At 40.4% G+C, this 19354-nt stretch overlaps 3 protein-coding genes and 1 non-coding gene across 5 annotated transcripts; all 4 read left to right on the top strand.

The window, feature by feature from the left end:
* The first annotated feature begins 59 nt into the window (after positions 1–59).
* LOC116210509 (GTPase Der) lies at positions 60–8321 on the top strand. Of its 2 annotated transcripts, XR_004157514.1 has the most exons (13): positions 60–686; positions 1049–1119; positions 1354–1437; positions 1588–1881; positions 2717–2856; positions 3565–3652; positions 4110–4292; positions 4835–4996; positions 5834–6027; positions 6570–6720; positions 6988–7150; positions 7432–7908; positions 8024–8321. XR_004157514.1 is itself a non-coding variant. In XM_031544392.1 (12 exons), the coding sequence occupies exons 1-12, from the start codon at positions 287–289 to the stop codon at positions 7497–7499; spliced, it is 1998 nt and encodes a 665-aa protein (XP_031400252.1). In that variant the 5' UTR covers positions 60–286; the 3' UTR covers positions 7500–7934. The 2 variants fall into 2 exon arrangements, 1 of the variants encoding a protein (XP_031400252.1); XM_031544392.1 differs by lacking the exon at positions 8024–8321 and having other exon boundaries at positions 7432–7934.
* On the top strand, positions 8026–12890 carry LOC116210511 (aldehyde dehydrogenase family 3 member F1-like). Its single transcript, XM_031544395.1, has 11 exons — positions 8026–8147; positions 8356–10345; positions 10648–10716; positions 10803–10899; positions 10979–11185; positions 11301–11425; positions 11566–11670; positions 11771–11937; positions 12030–12120; positions 12205–12354; positions 12459–12890. The coding sequence occupies exons 2-11, from the start codon at positions 10004–10006 to the stop codon at positions 12714–12716; spliced, it is 1611 nt and encodes a 536-aa protein (XP_031400255.1). The 5' UTR covers positions 8026–8147; positions 8356–10003; the 3' UTR covers positions 12717–12890.
* A 454-nt stretch (positions 12891–13344) lies between these two features.
* LOC116211269 (origin of replication complex subunit 1A-like) lies at positions 13345–19155 on the top strand. Its single transcript, XM_031545563.1, has 16 exons — positions 13345–14321; positions 14395–14530; positions 14821–14973; positions 15075–15212; positions 15303–15454; positions 15538–15637; positions 15748–15870; positions 15945–16106; positions 16238–16295; positions 16382–16560; positions 16726–16834; positions 17455–17525; positions 17889–17984; positions 18318–18394; positions 18670–18753; positions 18877–19155. Exons 1-16 carry the CDS (start codon positions 13450–13452, stop codon positions 18938–18940), a joined length of 2574 nt encoding a protein of 857 aa, XP_031401423.1. The 5' UTR covers positions 13345–13449; the 3' UTR covers positions 18941–19155.
* On the top strand, positions 14881–14958 carry LOC116212565. The gene has a single exon (XR_004157877.1). It is a non-coding gene; the product is annotated as a small nucleolar RNA snoR28 (small nucleolar RNA).
* Positions 19156–19354: the final 199 nt, after the last annotated feature.

Here is a 19354-nt window from a genome sequence, read left to right as displayed (position 1 = left end):
TATGTAGTAGGCTAAGGATCTGTTGGGCCGGGTTGCAAATAAAAAGAGCCTACTGAATATATTAGCTACGCCCGGTTCCCGTTGACCCAGGTGAGAAAAGGCGGGTGCTGCTCGCGTGGATAATCCTTCTGGTCTACCTGGTCCCGGTGCACGTGACTTTCCCTTAAAACCCCTTCCAGTGGCCGAGAAATAGAGGATAAACCCAGACTCTGCTCGGCCGTTAACCGTCAAAAAACACCAAAGCTCGCGCGGCTCGCAGCTCAAAGCTCACTCTCCGCTTTCGCTAATGTCAGCTCTTCATCTCTTCTCTCTCCATGGCTCCTCCTCCGCCTTCCCGAACCTTCCCATCGCTTCACCTCAATGCTCTCCATCCTCCGCCTCGCTTCCTCTCCTCCGCTTAGTCTCACCTCCCGTCATCTTCCCCTCCCTCACCAGCTCCGCCGGAAAATATCCAAACCAAACCTGCCATACAGTGAGCTGTGCGGATAGCGAAGCTCCCGAAATTGAAACCAGTGCTGGTGCAGAAGAAGAGGAACCGGAATTGGAAGATTTCTATGACGACGGAGAGGCACCTGAGGAGAGCGATGACGAGGGGGCTTACTCTATCGACTTCGAGGCTCTCGAGCGGGAAGCAAAAGATGCTGCACGGGAGTACTCTCGCTCTCTCTCCGGTGAACTCAAGATCGGTGAGTCTGTCCAGCTAGTAGTCAGCGGCATTCCGTGTTCCGTTACGGTATTGTTAGCTAGTGACTGGGAATTTTGAAGCGAAAGTGAAATCCAAGCTGATGCAATGGAATTTCGGGGAAGCATTTGCACATTGCCGTGAATTAGGAGTCTCCATGATCTTGTTTTAATCATAAGTTGTGGAAATATATTCTTTTCCGTTTGGCTTGTAGAATTATGCCTTTAAAGGAAGAATTAGAGCTTCATTTCAGCGAACTCTAGCACTGATTTACGACTTAATGGATAAGTGATTTGTGATAGGAAAGTTGCAGAATTGTGATTTATTGACTTACTATCTAATTTTTGCTTTGTTCACGAGCATCAGAAGATGAGGCCTTTGATAAAAAAGAACGTGGTGGAAAGAGAAATAAGCGTGCAACCTTGAAAAGGAATACAGTAAGAACCCATTCCTGATCCGATATCTTCGACAACTTGTTAAAGAAACATATCATTTTGTCATCTGTTAATTGATCAATAATCTCCATATTGCTGTGTTTCTAATTAACGACGACGTTCAACTTTCCTTGCCTAGAAGATAATGTTTAAATTAAACTTCATTGGTTTTTTACATTTCTTAGGAAAAAAATGGATGTAGTTCTGCTTTTATAAATCACAGTTTTCCATCTCCAGATACCCGACAATCTTCTCTCAAGGGTTGCTATTGTTGGAAGGCCAAATGTTGGTAAATCAGCATTGTTTAATCGTCTTGTTGGGGTAAGTGGCCAACTAGCCATTGTGTATATCTATCAGTTTCCTTGATATTATTAATTAATATGTGCCTCAATGCCTCTAAAATTGCATTATAAATGTACATATACATATATATATATGTGTGTGTGTCGTGTGCATTTTTCAAATTTTCAGGGAAACAAAGCTATTGTTGTGGATGAACCTGGGGTCACAAGGGATCGTTTGTATGGTAGATCCTTTTGGGGAGAACATGAATTTATGGCGGTGGATACTGGAGGCGTTCTCACAATTTCGACATCACAAGATGATCTCATGGAAGACCTGGCTATTACAACTACTATAGGTATGGATGGGATACCACTTGCGACAAGGGAAGCAGCTGTTGCAAGGATGCCCTCCATGATTGAGAGACAAGCTGCTATGGCTGTGGAAGAATCATTTGTCATTATATTCCTCGTTGATGGCCAGGTAACTTAGCTTTGTCACGCTTTATGCTCATGCATATGAAGTTCTATTCTAAGCTTGAGGGGCCATCAGCATCATGTGGTTCTATCCAGCTACATCTTGTACTCTTTTAAGATTTTATTGGGAATTTGTTCTCAAACTTAGATGTCAGAATATTTATCCAAAAAAAAAAACTTAGATGTCAGAATGCACCCTGGCCACTGAGCTATGATAGACATGCTATCTGGGTCCGTGGTTCTTACCCTTAGTTGCAGATGATCATCATTCTCATAGTTGATTGAAATTGATCCCAACCTATCTTCAGTCCTCCGAAAAGATTAAGGAACGTGGGATGCATTATAGTAAAACTAATATTAAAAGATGGAGTTCGGTTGTTGCTTGACATGAATGGAGCAAGCATTCATGTTAAAATGAGAATTTTGTTTACTGTAAGTGAATGTGATGCACCGCTTCCCAAAAAATGAAGATGGCTCGCACTATAGTAGAAAAAAAGAAATTGTTCTCTGGAAGTAAATGTAATACAACTTCTCAGCTTTTGTTAAACCCACACAGTTTTCCTTTAACTGCCTGTCAAATACTCATATCTAATTAAATCTCGGCAGTTTCTCTGTTCACACCCCTTGATATGTTTGAAAGACATGCCACTGTTGACCATGGAAGTGATGGTTGAGATGCTTTATATTTCATTGAATGGTTACATGCACTGATCTACATAAACACATGATTTAACTTGAATTTCCAAAGCGTTGTTTAACCCCTGAAACCCAACACAAGTGTTTATTTTCAGAGAAAATATTTTCACCAGATATGAAGATCATAATTGTGAAAAATTGGGCAGGCTGGTCTAACAGCTGCTGATGTGGAAATAGCTGACTGGTTGCGGAAGAATTACTCCCACAAGAACATCATACTTGCGGTGAACAAGTGTGAATCTCCACGAAGAGGAATAATGCAGGCAGCTGAGTTTTGGTCATTAGGGTGAGTGATATATTCTACACTGCTGTGTTGGCTTTTCAATGGGATGGCTAGATTTTACTGTTAGTTATTTGATAACCACAATAATGCTCCACTTCACTAGCTTGGGAGTACTATGCATATAAGATTTATTTTCTTATAATTTGCACGTTCTTGTTGCCTCTTCAATAAGTTTTCCTCTCTGACAGTAAAAGTAATAAGGATCCTTCTGCCCCATTATCCTCTAGCACCGTGCGGCTTGATACTATACAGAATAAGCATATATATTGTTATTCATAAATGGGACCTAATAAGCATAAGGATCTGTTTCATGGGTTAGCATATGGCCGTTGCAGTTAGAATATCAGCTCATATCTTAGTAGATATTATCTTTCCTACACGTTTCATTAGAGATTTACAGAATCAAGTTAACTACTTCTAGACATGAGACTCTTGATTGCAAGATCATTAATGCCACAGATGCTTAGTAATTAGTGTAAGCAAATTCAGGGAGACTGCATCTTGGTGAGCACAATGAATAAACTGAAAATCTCCTATTATAAGTATATGCTTCCAAATTTTCATATTTCTAATTGAAAAGACTGCATGTGGAATCATACTTAAGCATCGCATATAAAATTTGTTATTAGGAGTTCATCTCTGTAATTTAAGAGTGTTATACAAGTGTAGTAAAAGTATACCCTGTAATTTTGTGCACTTGGTTGTCCTCAGGTTTACACCACTTCCGGTTTCGGCTATTTCTGGAACTGGGACTGGTGAGCTTCTTGATATTGTTTGTGCCGGACTCGAGAAGATTATGGTATGTTTGACTGGTAGTTTGCTGTATCTTTCTCACTATTCAGAATAATAGAGCTCTCGATCTAGATGTTCTCGCCCTATGACACTCAGGAATGGGTATATCATCACTTAGTTGTTGAGTTACTATTTACAAAGCTGCTAAATTTTACCCACTATAAGAAGGTTTTAAGAAGAATTTCTGTCTTCGAAAATTTAGTGTCATAATTCTGTCAGTTCATTCAGACTCCAATTGTTTATATGGAAAAGAGCATTTAACTATAAGAACTACTACAAACTGCTTGAGTTACTGACAGTGTAAATAGTACTCACTATTTTGAGCTCAATTGTTCTTTGTGAAATTCTGCTTAGTGAAGTATCTGTATTGGGTAGCAAGGTATACAGAATCAAGGCTTGAGATATTGACTGGTTTCTCATTCGGCTATAATTGGATAATCATCTATGTGTTTGTGAATGCATAGGAACCAGAGAATTTTGATGATGAAGAGAACTATATTCCATCAATTGCTATTGTTGGCCGTCCAAATGTTGGTAAAAGTAGCATACTGAATGCGTTGGTTGGAGAGGACAGAACAATTGTTAGTCCAATCAGTGGAACTACACGGGATGCTATTGATACCGAATTTACTGGACCAGACGGACAGGTATTGTAGATTAATATATTCATCTGCATTGACAATCATTGCCTTTTGTTCCATTTGCAGGTCATGTCATCTTGCTACTAAATTTGTTTTGGTACAGGAAAATGACCATATGCTACTATCCTCTTAATTTATTATTTCAGCGGCCCACCTGTTAGGTTCATATTTGTATGAATTGGGTGGTCAGTATTAAATTGTTTCTTCATAATTGGGCTTATATTGTAGTACTAGCAACTTCAATTAGGCAGTAAGATTTTGACTTTCTTGCTGAAGCTTTGATTTGTCACAACCTGTGAGTTTGGTTAGGTTTTATTAACTCCAAATCAACAATCATTCTTCGTGATTATAATATGCCTGAGCCTGGAACAGTATTAGACAGGAAGAGATCAGTTTCTAATTGGTTGAATTGGTTCTAATTTCTACAGTTCTTTTTGCATGTCAAGTTAAATATGAGAAATAAGAATGCTTTTAGTATCAATAAGTACCTTTGCTCTCAGTTTTCAGCTGTAAGTGGAGCTCCTTCACATGATTACTTGTTTCTGTAGAAGTTCCGGCTGATTGACACAGCTGGAATCAGAAGAAGGGCAGCTGTGGCATCATCAGGAAGTACAACAGAGGCTTTATCAGTGAATAGAGCATTCCGTGCCATCCGGCGTTCTGATGTTGTTGCTCTTGTCATTGAGGCAATGGCTTGCACTACAGAACAGGTATCCTTCACATCAATTCTTTTGGATAACAACTTCTGCACCTTTCTTTTAAAATTTAAGGTTGTATTTGATTTTAGAGTTGAATTTTGATTTTAATTGGTTTGTAATGATTATGTTGAATTATGAGAAAAATGTGAAAAAGTAATGAATAGTTGAGGGAAAGTAATGATTGTGTTGTTGAATTGTGGAAAAAGTAATGAATAGTTGAGAGAATTTAGTATTAAAAATTGAATTGAATGGTTAAAAAATTGAAGAAAAAAGGAAAAGTAATAATTGTGTTGTTGAATTGAATATAAGTGGAGTAGAGTAAAGTAGAGCTAAAAAATTTTGGTTTACCAAACGGGCCTTAAGATTTAGGTTTTTTTCCACCTTAATATACGTGTAAACAATAAATAGATGTGGATCACCAAAATCTATCAAAGAATACTGTCACTTTTTCCCTTACAGATGGCTGCTTAGTTTTTCTCATGGACATTACCATTATATGACTCGGGTTAGGCATCCTGTTGAGTCACCTCCTGGTTTCTAGGGATCAGTTGCCATCTATTTGGCATGGTAGATGCAGTTTTTCTCTTCAACTTTAGACGAATGACAATGACCTTTTCTCCTCTAAAATATAGTAGATACCACCCATGAAATCAAAGGTATAAGCCCTAGAAACCCATGTGGGAAAAATGAGGTTCCCTTGTGTGGTTGCTATACATTCTGAAATGAGACTGTCTACATATGGCATAGCCAGATGGCACTGGCATAAGTAAAAGAATTCATCTCTGTTCCTAGTATTGCTTGTTCATGTAATCTCTTGTTAACATGAAAATCATCTTGGCTCATCTTCAGGATTACAGGATTGCTGAGAGGATAGAAGCAGAAGGGAAGGGCTGCTTAATCGTTGTTAACAAGTGGGACACTATACCGAATAAAAATCAGCAAACTGCGACATACTACGAGCAAGATGTTAGAGAGAAACTCCGTATTCTCCACTGGGCACCTATCATCTATTCAACTGCAATAGTTGGTCATAGCGTTGAAAAGTAAGTTCTGATATATAGCCTGTACCACTGGCAGAAAACCACCACGCATGTTCCGCAGCTCTTTTTTCTGAATTTAACAACTATTTTGACATATTCCGTTCCTATGCCTGGCCATGTTTTAACCTCCTCCAAGTCCGTACTTTCCTCCTATAGGATTGGAGGAATCCAACTTCCAAAGGAGAACAATTTGTACCGTGTCATAGTTCATTGTACTTGTTGATTTATTTATTATTGAATTCTTTCTAAGACTTCCTGTCACCTGCACCACTCTGATCTATTACTATTATTTGATAGAAAAGAGAGAAGAAAACTAACACTATCGATCTGTTTTCATATGGCTTGAAATTAAAAAAATATCTTAATATTTTTTAGCATTTAAGTGCACCACAGAAGTTTTAATTTAAAAAAAATCAGCTTTATTACATGATTTTAGTTTTTCCTCTTATCAGTTCTATCTTTAAATTTTTGCATATATGGTTGCCGCGATCTCTTAATTATCTTGTGGTGTCTGTGGGTCCCCGCCCCCCCTCTCTCTCCTTCAGGATCATTGTAGCTGCTGCAGCAGTTGAAAAGGAGAGATCAAGAAGGCTGAGCACTGCAACACTGAACCAAGTGGTGCAGGAGGCTGTAGCTTTTAAAGCACCTCCAAGAACCCGTGGTGGCAAGAGAGGGCGTGTTTACTATTGCACTCAGGTTTTTATCAATTTGTTGGTTAACTTGAGTGCACGAGGGAAGTAATTGTGACTGCCCTACAAGTGAATATTCTGAAAATGCTTGTTGACAAACTTAAACTTGCTATCTATCCTTGAAGACCAATCACTTCTTCATTTTCATCACGTATTTAGAAGCAATATGATTACGTGAATCACGAAAGTGCTGTTCTATAGATCCACTGGTATTTATTTTGACTTTTCAATGTTGTAAAGAAAATACTGAAGCTGATTTTATTTTCTATTGTAGGCAGCTGTGCGCCCACCTACATTTGTTTTCTTCGTGAATGATGCAAAACTTTTCCCCGAGACATATCGTCGTTACATGGAGAAGCAACTCCGAGCAGATGCTGGATTTTCGGGCACTCCTATTCGGCTTCTGTGGCGAAGCAGGAGAAAAATGGAAAAAGATGGTGAGTGAAATTTGAACTGAAAAACTAAATTGTAATGGCGTTGTCACTGATTCCCCAAACACCCCCCCCCAGCACATGCCAATTTCATCTGTATATTTCAGCAATTACTCTTTTGAATGGCATAAACACTATAATGTTGTAAAATTACATTCCCTTTACAAGCACCTGCTTGAAAGGGGCTGCCAATGTTGTATCAAGGCATTTCAACTTTCGAGAACTATTTGCTATCATTTTACACCTAAGGCCAACCGAAAAATCTTTCTTGTGGTTTCTGTTTCCAGGTAAGGCATCGGCAAATGCCCAAAGGGATGTTGCAGCTCGTGACAGAACATTGGCGATAGCTGCATGAGTAAATATGCTTTTATTCATATGCGTGGATCCAGATATTTGGAAACTTGCATGCGAGTTCTGAGCTGATGTAGATTATTGAAGCAGTCACTACCGACAGTGAGAGAAAATATAGGGGAGCCAGATGGTGCTGATGGTTTTCGTTTTCCATGTTTCCATCAAGGGGCTCAGCGTATTCATTTCATGACGAGAAACAAAATGGTGGTTTTCTTTCAAAGGGAGCAGTATGGGAAGGATAGGGACTTGAATTCATGTATATCTTGTAATGTTCCAACCAATATTTTGCCAGAAAATATAGTTGGAGGACATTTGCTTGTCAATAAATGCATGGAGAAGTGCCAAAACTGCTGTAGGAAACTCCCTTTATGCCATTTTCTAACTTCTTTTTCAGGAGCACCAAGAAATGAAAGGTGTATAGAGACTCGATCGAACTGTATTTCACGCATCTTTTTTATTATTTGCACTAAATCCGCTCGTCTCTTTTGTTAGGAACTCTTATCTCTGACTTTGTCCTCTGTACTTTAGCTCTTTAAATTGCAGGACCAGCGCCTTAATGTCCAATGGATCAGGCCCCGACTAGAGACATCTTCAATGCTGGGATAACATAGTAATCTTCCGCAGTCTGCTGCTGCTGTTTGAAGTGAGGCAGGTAAGCCCTTGTTTGGTTTTGGAAAATGGGTGACGCTCAATCGCTCATGGATCTAGAAAGAGATGAGGAAGTGGTATCATAGACACTAGATATGAGAAACCATGTCATGAATGACAAGGATAACTAAGTTCATGCTGTAATTTCTCGAATTCTATATATTAGATTTCGTGTGTACTCTCCGTAATCCTAGTCTTTTGTCTACGTATAGGTCTAGACTCTCTTATCAGCTGACAGTATCATTTCTTTGGAAGGAGAAAGTAAGAACGAATGCGTGCACCTGATATTAATCGATTTACAAGGAGAACTGTAGAGGAGATCGAGGGACTAGATCCACGAGAAGTCGCACCAATTATCAATCATCAGTCTAGTAGTTCTTGGTGAGGCCTGTCTAAGGCCAGATAGATTGGCATGGTTAGGTAGAACCGCCCAATCCCCTCCATAAATACGTAACCCCCGCAGGAATTGTTAATAGGATAGTGATGGCAAACAGAAACCCCCCGGGCTTCAAAGGGCCATAGCATAGGAGTCGATAAAAGTCATAAAATCGTTCCAATATTACGTAGAATTTGTCATTTTCTTCGAGAGATTTCTCTCATTTCGCCCTTCTTAATTTTATGATGTTATTGTTTCTGTACCTTATTTTGAGTTTCTCTTCCCTCGATCGGATCAAACTCCTACATCTGTCCCTGCGTGGGGTTGTCTCATTCTGAGGGAAGGAAGAGAGCACAGAAGACTGCACTTTCCCTGAAAATGGGCAGCATATCCACATAGATCATCGTGCCGATTTTAGTCCAATTAAGTGATTCCGGAACTGCAGCTGGCAGATGAGTTGGGCTCTTCCATCTGTGCAAGCAAGAACTTACTAGTTCTTGCAATGAACGTAGCCAAGTAAGTTTTATCCTTGCAGCAATCGATTTTCGGTCTCAGCAATCTTCGAAACTCCGATTCGATAAAAGGCCGAGACAGATTTGAACCTTAGCAGCCTAGAACGACTGTCACGGATGGGGGGTCGGCGACTCTCACCACCTTTGTTCTTTACTCTGCATCCGCGAGAAGAAAGCCTCCTATTATTCGGAAAATGGACAGCACAAGTGTGTTAATGAGGAAGCCTGCAAATGGATCTGTGAATAAAAAGACCACCCGAGCGACCCATTTCATCATGTCACCGTGTCTCTGTCTCTTTCAACTGGGCTTTTACTACAAATTCGTTAGTGAATTCATAGCTTATGAGGACATCAAATTTATATCATTTGGATTTGGATTCGTCGGGACGAGCAATTTGACTACGGACATGGTGATCATGGAAAAGACGAGTAGTCCGTCCAGATTTTTGAATTTAGGGCGGTTAGTGGAAGTGAAAAATGCAGCCTCAGCAAGTCGGTACTGGATCGATCCTGAAAGTAATTTGAACATTGCAAGATTAAGCATTCGTTTTTTTCTTTTCTATTTGCAAGATTAATATACGTGGCGAGCTTGAGCCAGACTTCAGTAGAAAATTCAGGAACAGCAGCAGGCTTGGATATTAAACTCAGCTCGATTCGCAAAACAATGTTCTCAACCTGCTCCAGGACTTGCAGCATTGGAAGCGAGCTCTGCCACGCCAGCGGTTGATAGAGCCATGGTCAGGTCTGATTACGACACTCTATGGTATTTGTATATTTAGTGAAAATTCTGGATTGTATACGTGTATGTGATGCATGCCATCATTTTTCCATTATGGTATATGATGTTGATGTCACATTATCAAGGAGTTGGCATGATCTACACGACATGTTCCTCTTTCATATGTGTGTGTGTGTGTTCGAGCTGGGAGAGGATTGGAAGCAAGGGTAGAAAGACCCATCAACAGGGAGTTAATGATATGGCGAGCCCAACCGATCATTGGAATTAAGACGGGTGGTTGGAAGAGAAGGGAAGAAGGATATATACAGCGCCTTTATGATAAAAACCAGGCAGCAAACAATTTCGCACACATCATCACCCATCACCTCGTCGTACGGAGACAAAAAATGGTAGATTTGGAGAAAGAGTTGGCAGCAATGAGAGAGTACTACAGCAGCGGGAACACAAGGGATGCTTCTTGGAGGAGGGCCCAGCTCCGTGGTCTGCTCCTCCTCCTTCACGAGAACCAGACCGAGATCTTCAATGTCCTGAAGCAGGACTTGGGGAAGCACCCTGCCGAGGCTTACCGGGATGAGGTTCGCGTGTTGTAATAATAAGCTATCATCAACCTCTGCTTCGTTTCTGTTTTGTTGTTTCTCCTCTCCCTCGGGTTGATATGCAGTGCGTGTTTTGATCACAAGTAGGCATAAGATGATGCTTTGTTCCTTAAAAACTTTTTCGTTTGTCATGGGAAGGAAACACAGAGGACGAAAACAAAATGCGGCAAACGACTCCATATCTTTCCTTTTACGTGTTTCAGGAAGAGTCCTACTATAGGTGGTGCGGTTTATGACGACCGTGTTTTCCATTACATTGACATGTTCATGTATTTCTGCAGATAGGAAGCACGATAAAATCCATAAATTATGCATTGGACAATTTGAAAGGATGGATGTCCAGCGAAAAGGTACAACTCTGGTTGGTTCTTTTCGAATTAACTTGAAGTTTGTGATGCTTGCAAATTTCTAACGTACCATTGTGCTTATTCATTAGGCTAAACTACCGAAGGTGGCCTTATTAACGACTGCAGCGATAGTTCCCGAACCACTGGGGCTTGTCCTAGTCATCTCATCTTGGAACTTCCCCATTGGTGAGTAAATTATTTTCACAGGGAGACCGATACTGAATTCAATTTTGCATTTTCTGACGAGTTCACAAAATATAACCAGGACTGTCCATTGAGCCACTCATAGGAGCGATTGCTGCAGGAAACTCGATGGTCTTGAAACCTTCAGAGTTGGCTCCTTCATGCTCTTCTTTCCTTGCCCAGAAGATACCTGCTTACTTAGACAGTAATGGGATCAAAGTCATAGAAGGCGGTCCAACCGTAGGCGAACAACTCTTGCAGCAGAAATGGGACAAGATCTTCTTCACAGGTTTTGTGCATTATTATTATTATTATTATTATTATTTTGACACAGGAACAACAAAAAGAATTATCTGTTTTTGGTTGCTCGTGTAGCCTAACTCGATGTTGATGAAATCATATAGGAAGTGCCGGAGTCGGAAGAATCGTGATGGCTGCTGCCGCGAAACATCTAACCCCCGTGACTCTGGAGTTAGGCGGAAAATGTCCTGCTATTGTTGATTTCCTGTCGAGCTCCTGGGATATAGAGGTAAATTCACTCGAGTGCCACCATTGAATCGACAGAAGATTGCTCTTTCATTGAATAACGAATATAATATCCCGTATTTGAGATAGTAGAAACAGTGTCGAGCAATAAAGAAATTTAACTGATCGTGCTATTTGAACAAGGTGGCTGTTGAACGAGTTCTCGGGGCAAAGTTCAGTGCCTGTGCTGGGCAAGCATGCATAGGCATCGATTACATCCTCGTGGAGAAGAAATTCTACCCAACTTTGGTAGGGATGCGCATAAGTACTTCGAGTCTTTTCTCCTCGGTTCGGTACTTGTTCGGCCAATGTCATGCCTGGAAATTTTATTGGTTCTCTTCATGTTCAGGTTGAACTAATAAAAATCAAGTTGAAGACGATGTTCGGTGAAAATCCTAGAGATTCGCACAGCGTTGCTAGAATTATAAACAGGCATCATTTCCTGAGATTGAAGTGTCTTTTAGATGATCCGAACGTCAGAGCTTCCATCGTCCACACCAAAAAGAGTCAAGAGGTGCCTCATAGTCGTATCTCATGCTATGGGTAGTAAAATAGGATCTGATTTCGTAGTCTATAAGTCTTTCCATAATATAACTTAACTTATGCAGGTATATCGAGCCAACGATCTTGGTAGATCCACCACTCGAGTCCATGATCATGGAGGATGAGATTTTCGGTCCATTACTCCCTATAATCACAGTAAGGAATAATATCTTCGAAATTTGTCCTCCAATTTTTTCTTAGTAAGATGCTGCAATATCATACAATTTGATGCTTTTACAGTTGCAGAAGATTGAAGATAGCATCGAGTTCATAAGATCGAGGCCTAAACCTCTCTCTCTTTACGCATTCACCAATGATAGAAGCCTCAGGAAGAGGATAATATCGGAAACATCATCGGGAAGTGTGGTTTTCAACGACGCACTGATTCAGGTACAACTTATAAAAAATCTTGCTCAGAAACTACTCCGCAGCTAATCGTCCTAAGAAACCATTCTCTTGTTTGGACTGAAAATGATTTCTGGCACTTCCAACAGTATTTAGCTGATACTCTCCCGTTCGGAGGAATTGGAGACAGCGGGATAGGCAGGTACCATGGAAAGTTCTCTTTTGATGAATTCACCCACTACAAGGCGGTCGCTTGGAGAAGCTTCCTCGTCGACTTCTGGTTCCGGTTCCCTCCATGGAACGATCACAAGTTGCAGCTCTTCCGGCACTGTTACGAATATGACTATCTCGGAGTAATCCTCACTGTCCTACGACTCAAGAAGCCGAAGCCGAGCTCAGCCTCTTGAGTGCAGTTATTCAGTTAGATTGGTGTGCTCATGTGTGCACCCATCTCAGTCATTTCAAGGAGTATAACGTGATTTGTTCAATTATCTCAATGTCGTGCAGTAAATACACAGTCCGATATGTACGAATTTACGCCATAAAATAGCCGAAATACATCTCGTTTTTTTGTGAACATAGCTATATATGTCTCAACCATAAACGATTGGTTTTAAGATTTGTTGATGTTGCTATCGGGAATATGATGACATTGCCATCTAACTCCGATCATATCTCTCTCTGTTAAGAGGACATGTCAAATCTATGTTTAAAACGATACGTTACTGAATCGCTGATGTTTCTTACAATCGATATCTTGCACTTAGTTTCGAGTAAATCCCGGGGAAAACGACTAATGTTAAGGCCTTCGGGATATAGTGATTTCTGAATAGATGAAAGGGTAATTTCAGGAACTATCAAATTCATCGGATTATGAAAAATTAATTAATTAACTAATTAATTAAGGAAAATAAATTGCCACGCTTGTTTGGGCCTGAATAATTATAAATGGGCCGTGGTGTTGGGCCTCTGTGCAAGATCCGATCCGAGAGCATCTACGTTAGGTTGAACAATTGGCGGGAACTTTTCCCGCCATTTCTCTTCTCCTTCGCCTCCTTCCCTTTCTCTCTTTTGTTCCTCTATCTCCCTTCTCCTCTCTCTCTTCCGACTGGCTACTTCCGCTCCGTCGCTGGCGATTCCATGGCAGAAACCCCACAGAGGAGACAATCGCCGAGGAAACCGAAGCTTGCGACGCCAAAGCTCACTCCTAAACCGTCCCCTTCTCCGTTTCCGGTCCCTCCTGAAACCCCAGCAACTGCAACCCCGCTTCGCCGATCTGCCCGCCGGTCGTCTCTTTCATTTAAGGATATTGCATTGAAGACGCAAGCCGATGTGAAATCCACAGGGGACTCGTCGAAAAAGTCCCGGAGAAATGCTAAGGAAACGGAAATTAGTAAAACCCCCAGTAATCCCATTTCTGCGGGAAATGACGGAACCCAGGAGACGAGTAATTCAGCGAGGAAGTTAAGGCGTAGAATTGAGAAAGAGTTGGAGGAGGCTCCAATTGCTCCGGTATCACCGGAGCAATCAGAGAGTCGGAAGAGGAAAAAAGGGGGAAATGAGCCAGTGCACGTGGTCACAAGAGCCAGGGCTTCAAGGGGTTCGGAGGATGGGGCGAAGAAGAGAGGCCGTGATGCTCCGAAGAAGAAGGTTTACTACAAGGTAGTAGTGTACGATGGAGGTGAATTTGGAGTAGGAGATGATGTGTATGTCAAGAGGAGAGAATATGCGAGCTCGGATGATGAGGACCCCGAGGTGGAGGACTGTAGGATTTGCTTCAAAACTGGGGATATCATGATCGAGTGCGAGGATTGCTTAGGTGGGTTTCACTTGAAATGCTTGAAGCCACCGTTGAAGGAAGTACCTGAAGGGGAGTGGGCATGCAAGTTTTGCGAGGCAAAGAAATCAGGTAAGGAGGTTGAGCTTCCGAAGCCACCCGAAGGGAAGAAAAGGGTCAGGACTGCCAGGGAGAAGCTTCTTTCTAGTGATCTCTGGGCAGCCCGAATCGAGAGGTAAAGCTTTTGCTTGTATAAGTTATGTTATTCTCTGTATTATGAGCAACATCTGATTTATGGCTCGGCACAGTTTGTGGAGAGAAGTCAATGGTACTTACTGGTGTCGAGTTCGGTGGTACATAATTCCTGAAGAGACTGCCGCTGGAAGGCAGCTGCATAACCTGAGGAGGGAAATATATCGAACGAATCATTTTTCTGATATTGAGGTAACACTCGATTGCTTGCTAATTTAATTTATCACCACTGCAAATGCTAATTAGCATTAGCCATTGATAGTGAAGATGGAATTACAGCAGAGAAATGAATTTGCAACATATAGTCATTTAAGGAACTCAACCTCACATAATTATAACTCGATATAAGTTAATTGTGAATGATTCGGAACAAGTGCCTCATTATATTTATCTAATCATATTGACCTGTGAGTCTCATGGAAGATATGCTTTCTTCATCTGGATTGACCCTTGATTGTTGATACTATGTTTTTTTTATATAGATGGAATGTGTCCTTAGACACTGCTTTGTCAAGAATCCTAAAGAATATGGCAAGGCTGACTATGAAGGCGATGATGTCTTTATGTGCGAGTATGAATATGACATACACTGGCACAGTTTCAAGTGTATCGCTGAGATTGACAATGATGAAGAGGTATCACATTTAACTTGTAAGCTGCAGTAGTTATTGTTTTCCTGATTTGTCAACTTGGAGCAACTTTAGAAACTCTGGACTTAGCGGTCTTTGTTATGTAGAATGGCGGAAAAGCTGGCAGTGATGAAGATTGGAACTTGCCAAGTAATGCTGATCCAGAGTCTGACGAAGATATGGACTTCGATGAAGAAAGAGAAAAGGGTTTGCGGTTAAGATCATTGACTGGTGAATTTGCTGCAGTACGAGTGAAACTATTCCTTCTTCATTTTGTGAATTTTACCATACAACGTACTCCCAACGAATAGTTAACCACTTCCACTGCTTTGCAGAATTCAAGGAAAGGGAAGTTCTTTGGACTCCAAAAAATAGGCACAAAGCAGATTCCAGAGCATGTGCGCTGCCACAAGCAGACTGAACTCGAAAGAGCAAAATCCACACTTCTACTGGCAACTTTACCTAAATCTTTACCCTGCAGGAATAAGTATGCAACATCTCACAATTTATGAGCCATTGTTCCTTTGACTGGATGGTCTTTTCCTAATAAAATGACCTGTATTAACATAGAGAAATGGACGAGATTACTTCCTTTATAAAAGGAGCCATCTGCGAAGATCAATGTTTGGGACGTTGCCTATATATACATGGTGTTCCAGGAACTGGCAAGGTACACATCATTGATTCATCTCACTTGTATGCTGACAATGATATACACTTTTATTTCAGTTCTATTTCTGCTTTTCACTTATTGACATCTTATCTTTTCCTGGTTTGTAGACGATGACTGTACTTGCAGTAATGAGGAATCTGAAGTCCGAAGTTGATGCTGGTAGCATTAAACCGTACTGTTTCGTGGACATTAATGGTCTTAAGCTGGCATCACCAGAGAATATCTATAGGGTAAAAAGTTAGGCGAACTTAACCTTGGACTGTATCCTTCCTCTCTTTATTGACCACATTGGACATTTTCTCAGGTTATTTATGAGGCATTAACTGGACATAGAGTTAGCTGGAAAAAGGCCCTTCAACTTCTCAATGAGCGTTTTTCAGATGGAAAGAAAAATGGCAAAGAGGATAATCGGCCTTGCATTCTACTGATTGATGAACTTGATCTGCTTGTAACCAGAAATCAGTTGGTAACTTCCTTTCTGCTCTAATATATGATGTATTATTGAATAAATAGCCTTTCAACTTTCGGAAAAATAATTTTGGTGAATGTTTACTTCACTGTTGATAGTCTTATGTGGTCAGCCTTTTGTGATTGCAGGTTCTTTATAACATTCTTGATTGGCCTACTAAATCCAATTCCAAATTGATTGTAATAGGTAATGTTTGTTTCCTTCTAACTATGAACTTGAGGATACGCATAAATGCGGTTATAAGATCATTTTCTGTTTTACCTGCAATTCAGGTATAGCAAACACTATGGACCTTCCAGAGAAGCTACTTCCGCGTATATCAAGTAGGATGGGCATCCAAAGACTTTGTTTTGGTCCTTATAATTATCTGCAGCTTCAAGAAATCATATCCACTCGCCTCAAAGGAATTGATGCATTTGAAAAGCAAGCCATAGAATTTGCTTCCAGGAAGGTCAGTTCTCTCTCTGTTGTTAAATACTTGTTTAACTTCAGCTCTAACATATTCGGCTAAACATACCAGCAAGTTGATGATAGATTACATGAGTAACTTACAATTTTTAACTTTAATCTCTTTTATCTGAAATCCTGAAGGAATTGCATTCTTTTTTGCACTTAGGTTGCAGCTATCTCAGGAGATGCACGTCGTGCTTTGGAGATATGTAGACGTGCAGCAGAAGTTGCGGATTATTGTATGAAGACTTCCTCCAAGTCTGTTTCTTCAGGAGGTAATCTGTTTGATGCACTAGAATTTGTTCTTCGGATGGTCCAAGAAGAAAGAATGGCTTCTCTGTGTTCAAGATGGTGAAAATTTAAGGATATATAATACACTATTTAGTGTCAAATAACTAAAGCCATTGTAATTTTCAGAAGTTCTACACCGAGATATAGTTCATACTTATTTATTGCCTTTTTATGCAACATTCTGATTCATATTTAAACACTAGAAGTTGGAGTGAAGAGTGAGAGCATATTATTTGGACAAAACGTTACGCTAAAATAGACCTGTTATACCTCATCATTCTTATCCTATAATTGGTGTTCAGGGATTATTATGGCTTAAATGATTAACCTCAATGCTCTAGCAGAAGTAGATGACGAAGCAAGTGTTCATGACATAGTTGTTAAGTAGCAGTGCATATAGTCTATATATATCACTGATAAAGTGTTAGAGACTACAAGATGTTGTCAGATGATCATGAATTGCTCTGGTTTTGTCTTATATTATATATACTTTTCCTCAAATACATCTTCTCTGGTTCAACAAACTATTATCTATTGAGCATGAGTGCTTATTCTCTTCTTGGAATGTTTTGGTTCTCATAATATTTGCTTGAACACTTCACAGGGAAAGCTCTTGTTGGTATGGTGGACGTTGAGACGGCCATTCAGGAAATGTTCCAAGCTCCTCATATTCAAGTGAGTTTGTGGCAACTATATTTCTGCAGTAATTGTTATTCTTCGGCATAATCTGTCAGGAGCAAAGCTTGATGCTGTGACTTGTTGGATTCAAATAATAAAGGTATAGGTTCATTACGAGAGATAGTCCATGGTACCAAAAGTATTTGCCTCCAAATAGTTCTCTATCTCAGTATAAGGTTTTACTGCCTATGACCACTGGAGTCCTGTGAAAAGAACGAGGAGTTTATAGAGAGTTGCAGTTAAACATGTTCAGTTCAGCTGTAGCTGCCTGCACTATTTTGCTTAGGCAGCCGTCGCATATTCTTCTTTTTCAGGTATTGATACTTATTTTGACGTGTGATATTCCTCCTCATTTCCCAGGTAATGAAATCTGGCTCCAAACTTAGTAAAATCTTACTGACGGCAATGGTTCATGAGCTGTACAAAACAGGGATGGGTGAAACAACCTTTGAGAAGGTCTGAACTCTAATACTTCCTCTCCTCCACTGCTTTCTTTTTGAGTTACATAAACATGTTGGACTTTTTGAAAGAAATACTAAAATAGGCAGAGAAAATTGGAGTGGAGAAAAAGAAAGTGAAACGGCAGTTGAAGTGATATATAAATTGCATAAAATCAAAAGTAGAACTCTGCCTTTTCTGACTGAGGTGGTATTTTCTATTATTATTCGGGGGCTTGTCGACCTTATTATTCACTTCTAAGCAGCTAGTATGCGGAAAGAATAAAAACACTTCTTGATTAGCTTCTTTTCATGCTTTGTCATATGTAACTTGAGACTTTCTATTTCGCAGTTGGCAACAACAGTTTCATGTCTCTGTGCAAGCAATGGAGAAACTTTTCCCGGATGGGACACACTCTTGAGAGTTGGGTAAGCGTGTCTCTATCATTTCCTTTCCATGAGTTGGACGAATAGACCCATATTTATATGTCACTGTGCGCTAATTTTCATTCACACCAGCAGATGATTGGGCATCTTAGTGTTACTCTGTTCTTTTCTATTGTGTGCAGACGTCTAACCCGACGTTAAGACCGCTTCGTAATTTTTAACAGCCTTTCGTAGTTTTTGCCAGAAAGACAACCCTCATCGTAACTTCAATTAGGATCAAAATTTTATAATAACCTGGAAACTTTTCCATTTTGCAGCTGCATGCTGGGTGAATGCAGAATCATCTTATGTGAACCTGGGTCGAGGCACCGGCTACAAAAGTTGCAGCTCAATTTCCCTAGGTTGGTTCTGCATCTCGAGCATGACATGAGCATTCATTCTTCCGAGCATCATTTTTCCTGGAAACGGATTTTATCAGCTCTTTCCTTTGCATCATAACCCCATCTTCGCTTGGTCTATGGCAGTGATGATGTCACATTTGCACTTAAGGACAGCAAGGAACTGCCTTGGCTCGCCAAGTACCTGTGATTCGATGATTCGCCGAGCCGTCATCATCATGCTCAGAAAACTCAGAATGTAGAGGAACTTGGATCTCAGACTCATCTTCTGAGTTATAGCTCCCTTTCCTATTTATGTCCGAATCAATTTATGGGAGAACTATCAATTTTGGTTCTCAACGATGATAAACACTTGGGATTTCAGGACAGTTCGAAATTATGAAAGATACATTTTTTTATGGATCATATGATTACCCTTTTGAGATTGATCGAGTCTGAGTGGTTTATGGAGTCATTCCAGCAAAGAAGGCTGAAATTCTATATGGATTTCTGGAAGTTGAATAACACATGTAGCACGACCTGGTCCAATGGACACCTTTGGGCCAAGTACTTCTGGGCTTGGCCTCGACAGCCCCCTGGCCCAACATGCTTTCCACAGGTTCGA

This window comes from Punica granatum, chromosome 6 (assembly GCF_007655135.1).
Source record: "Punica granatum isolate Tunisia-2019 chromosome 6, ASM765513v2, whole genome shotgun sequence".
In the NCBI taxonomy this organism is placed as follows: Eukaryota; Viridiplantae; Streptophyta; class Magnoliopsida; order Myrtales; family Lythraceae; genus Punica; species Punica granatum.
Note: the sequence above shows the minus strand (reverse complement) of the source record. Positions and strands in the feature narration are given on the sequence as shown.

Bases quoted from the DNA above. Each gene is read 5' to 3' on its own strand.
- LOC116210509 (XM_031544392.1), top strand. From the start codon at position 287: ATGTCAGCTCTTCATCTCTTCTCTCTCCATGGCTCCTCCTCCGCCTTC. The intron at 1,120-1,353 runs GTAAGAACCCAT...TTCCATCTCCAG, and splicing joins CAACCTTGAAAAGGAATACA to ATACCCGACAATCTTCTCTC. The intron at 1,438-1,587 runs GTAAGTGGCCAA...TCAAATTTTCAG, and splicing joins TGTTTAATCGTCTTGTTGGG to GGAAACAAAGCTATTGTTGT.
- LOC116210511 (XM_031544395.1), top strand. From the start codon at position 10,004: ATGATATGGCGAGCCCAACCGATCATTGGAATTAAGACGGGTGGTTGG. The intron at 10,346-10,647 runs GTTCGCGTGTTG...GTATTTCTGCAG, and splicing joins CCGAGGCTTACCGGGATGAG to ATAGGAAGCACGATAAAATC. The intron at 11,938-12,029 runs GCCTCATAGTCG...TAACTTATGCAG, and splicing joins ACCAAAAAGAGTCAAGAGGT to GTATATCGAGCCAACGATCT.
- LOC116211269 (XM_031545563.1), top strand. From the start codon at position 13,450: ATGGCAGAAACCCCACAGAGGAGACAATCGCCGAGGAAACCGAAGCTT. The intron at 16,296-16,381 runs GTAATGTTTGTT...CCTGCAATTCAG, and splicing joins TTCCAAATTGATTGTAATAG to GTATAGCAAACACTATGGAC. The intron at 17,526-17,888 runs GTGAGTTTGTGG...CTCATTTCCCAG, and splicing joins TCCAAGCTCCTCATATTCAA to GTAATGAAATCTGGCTCCAA.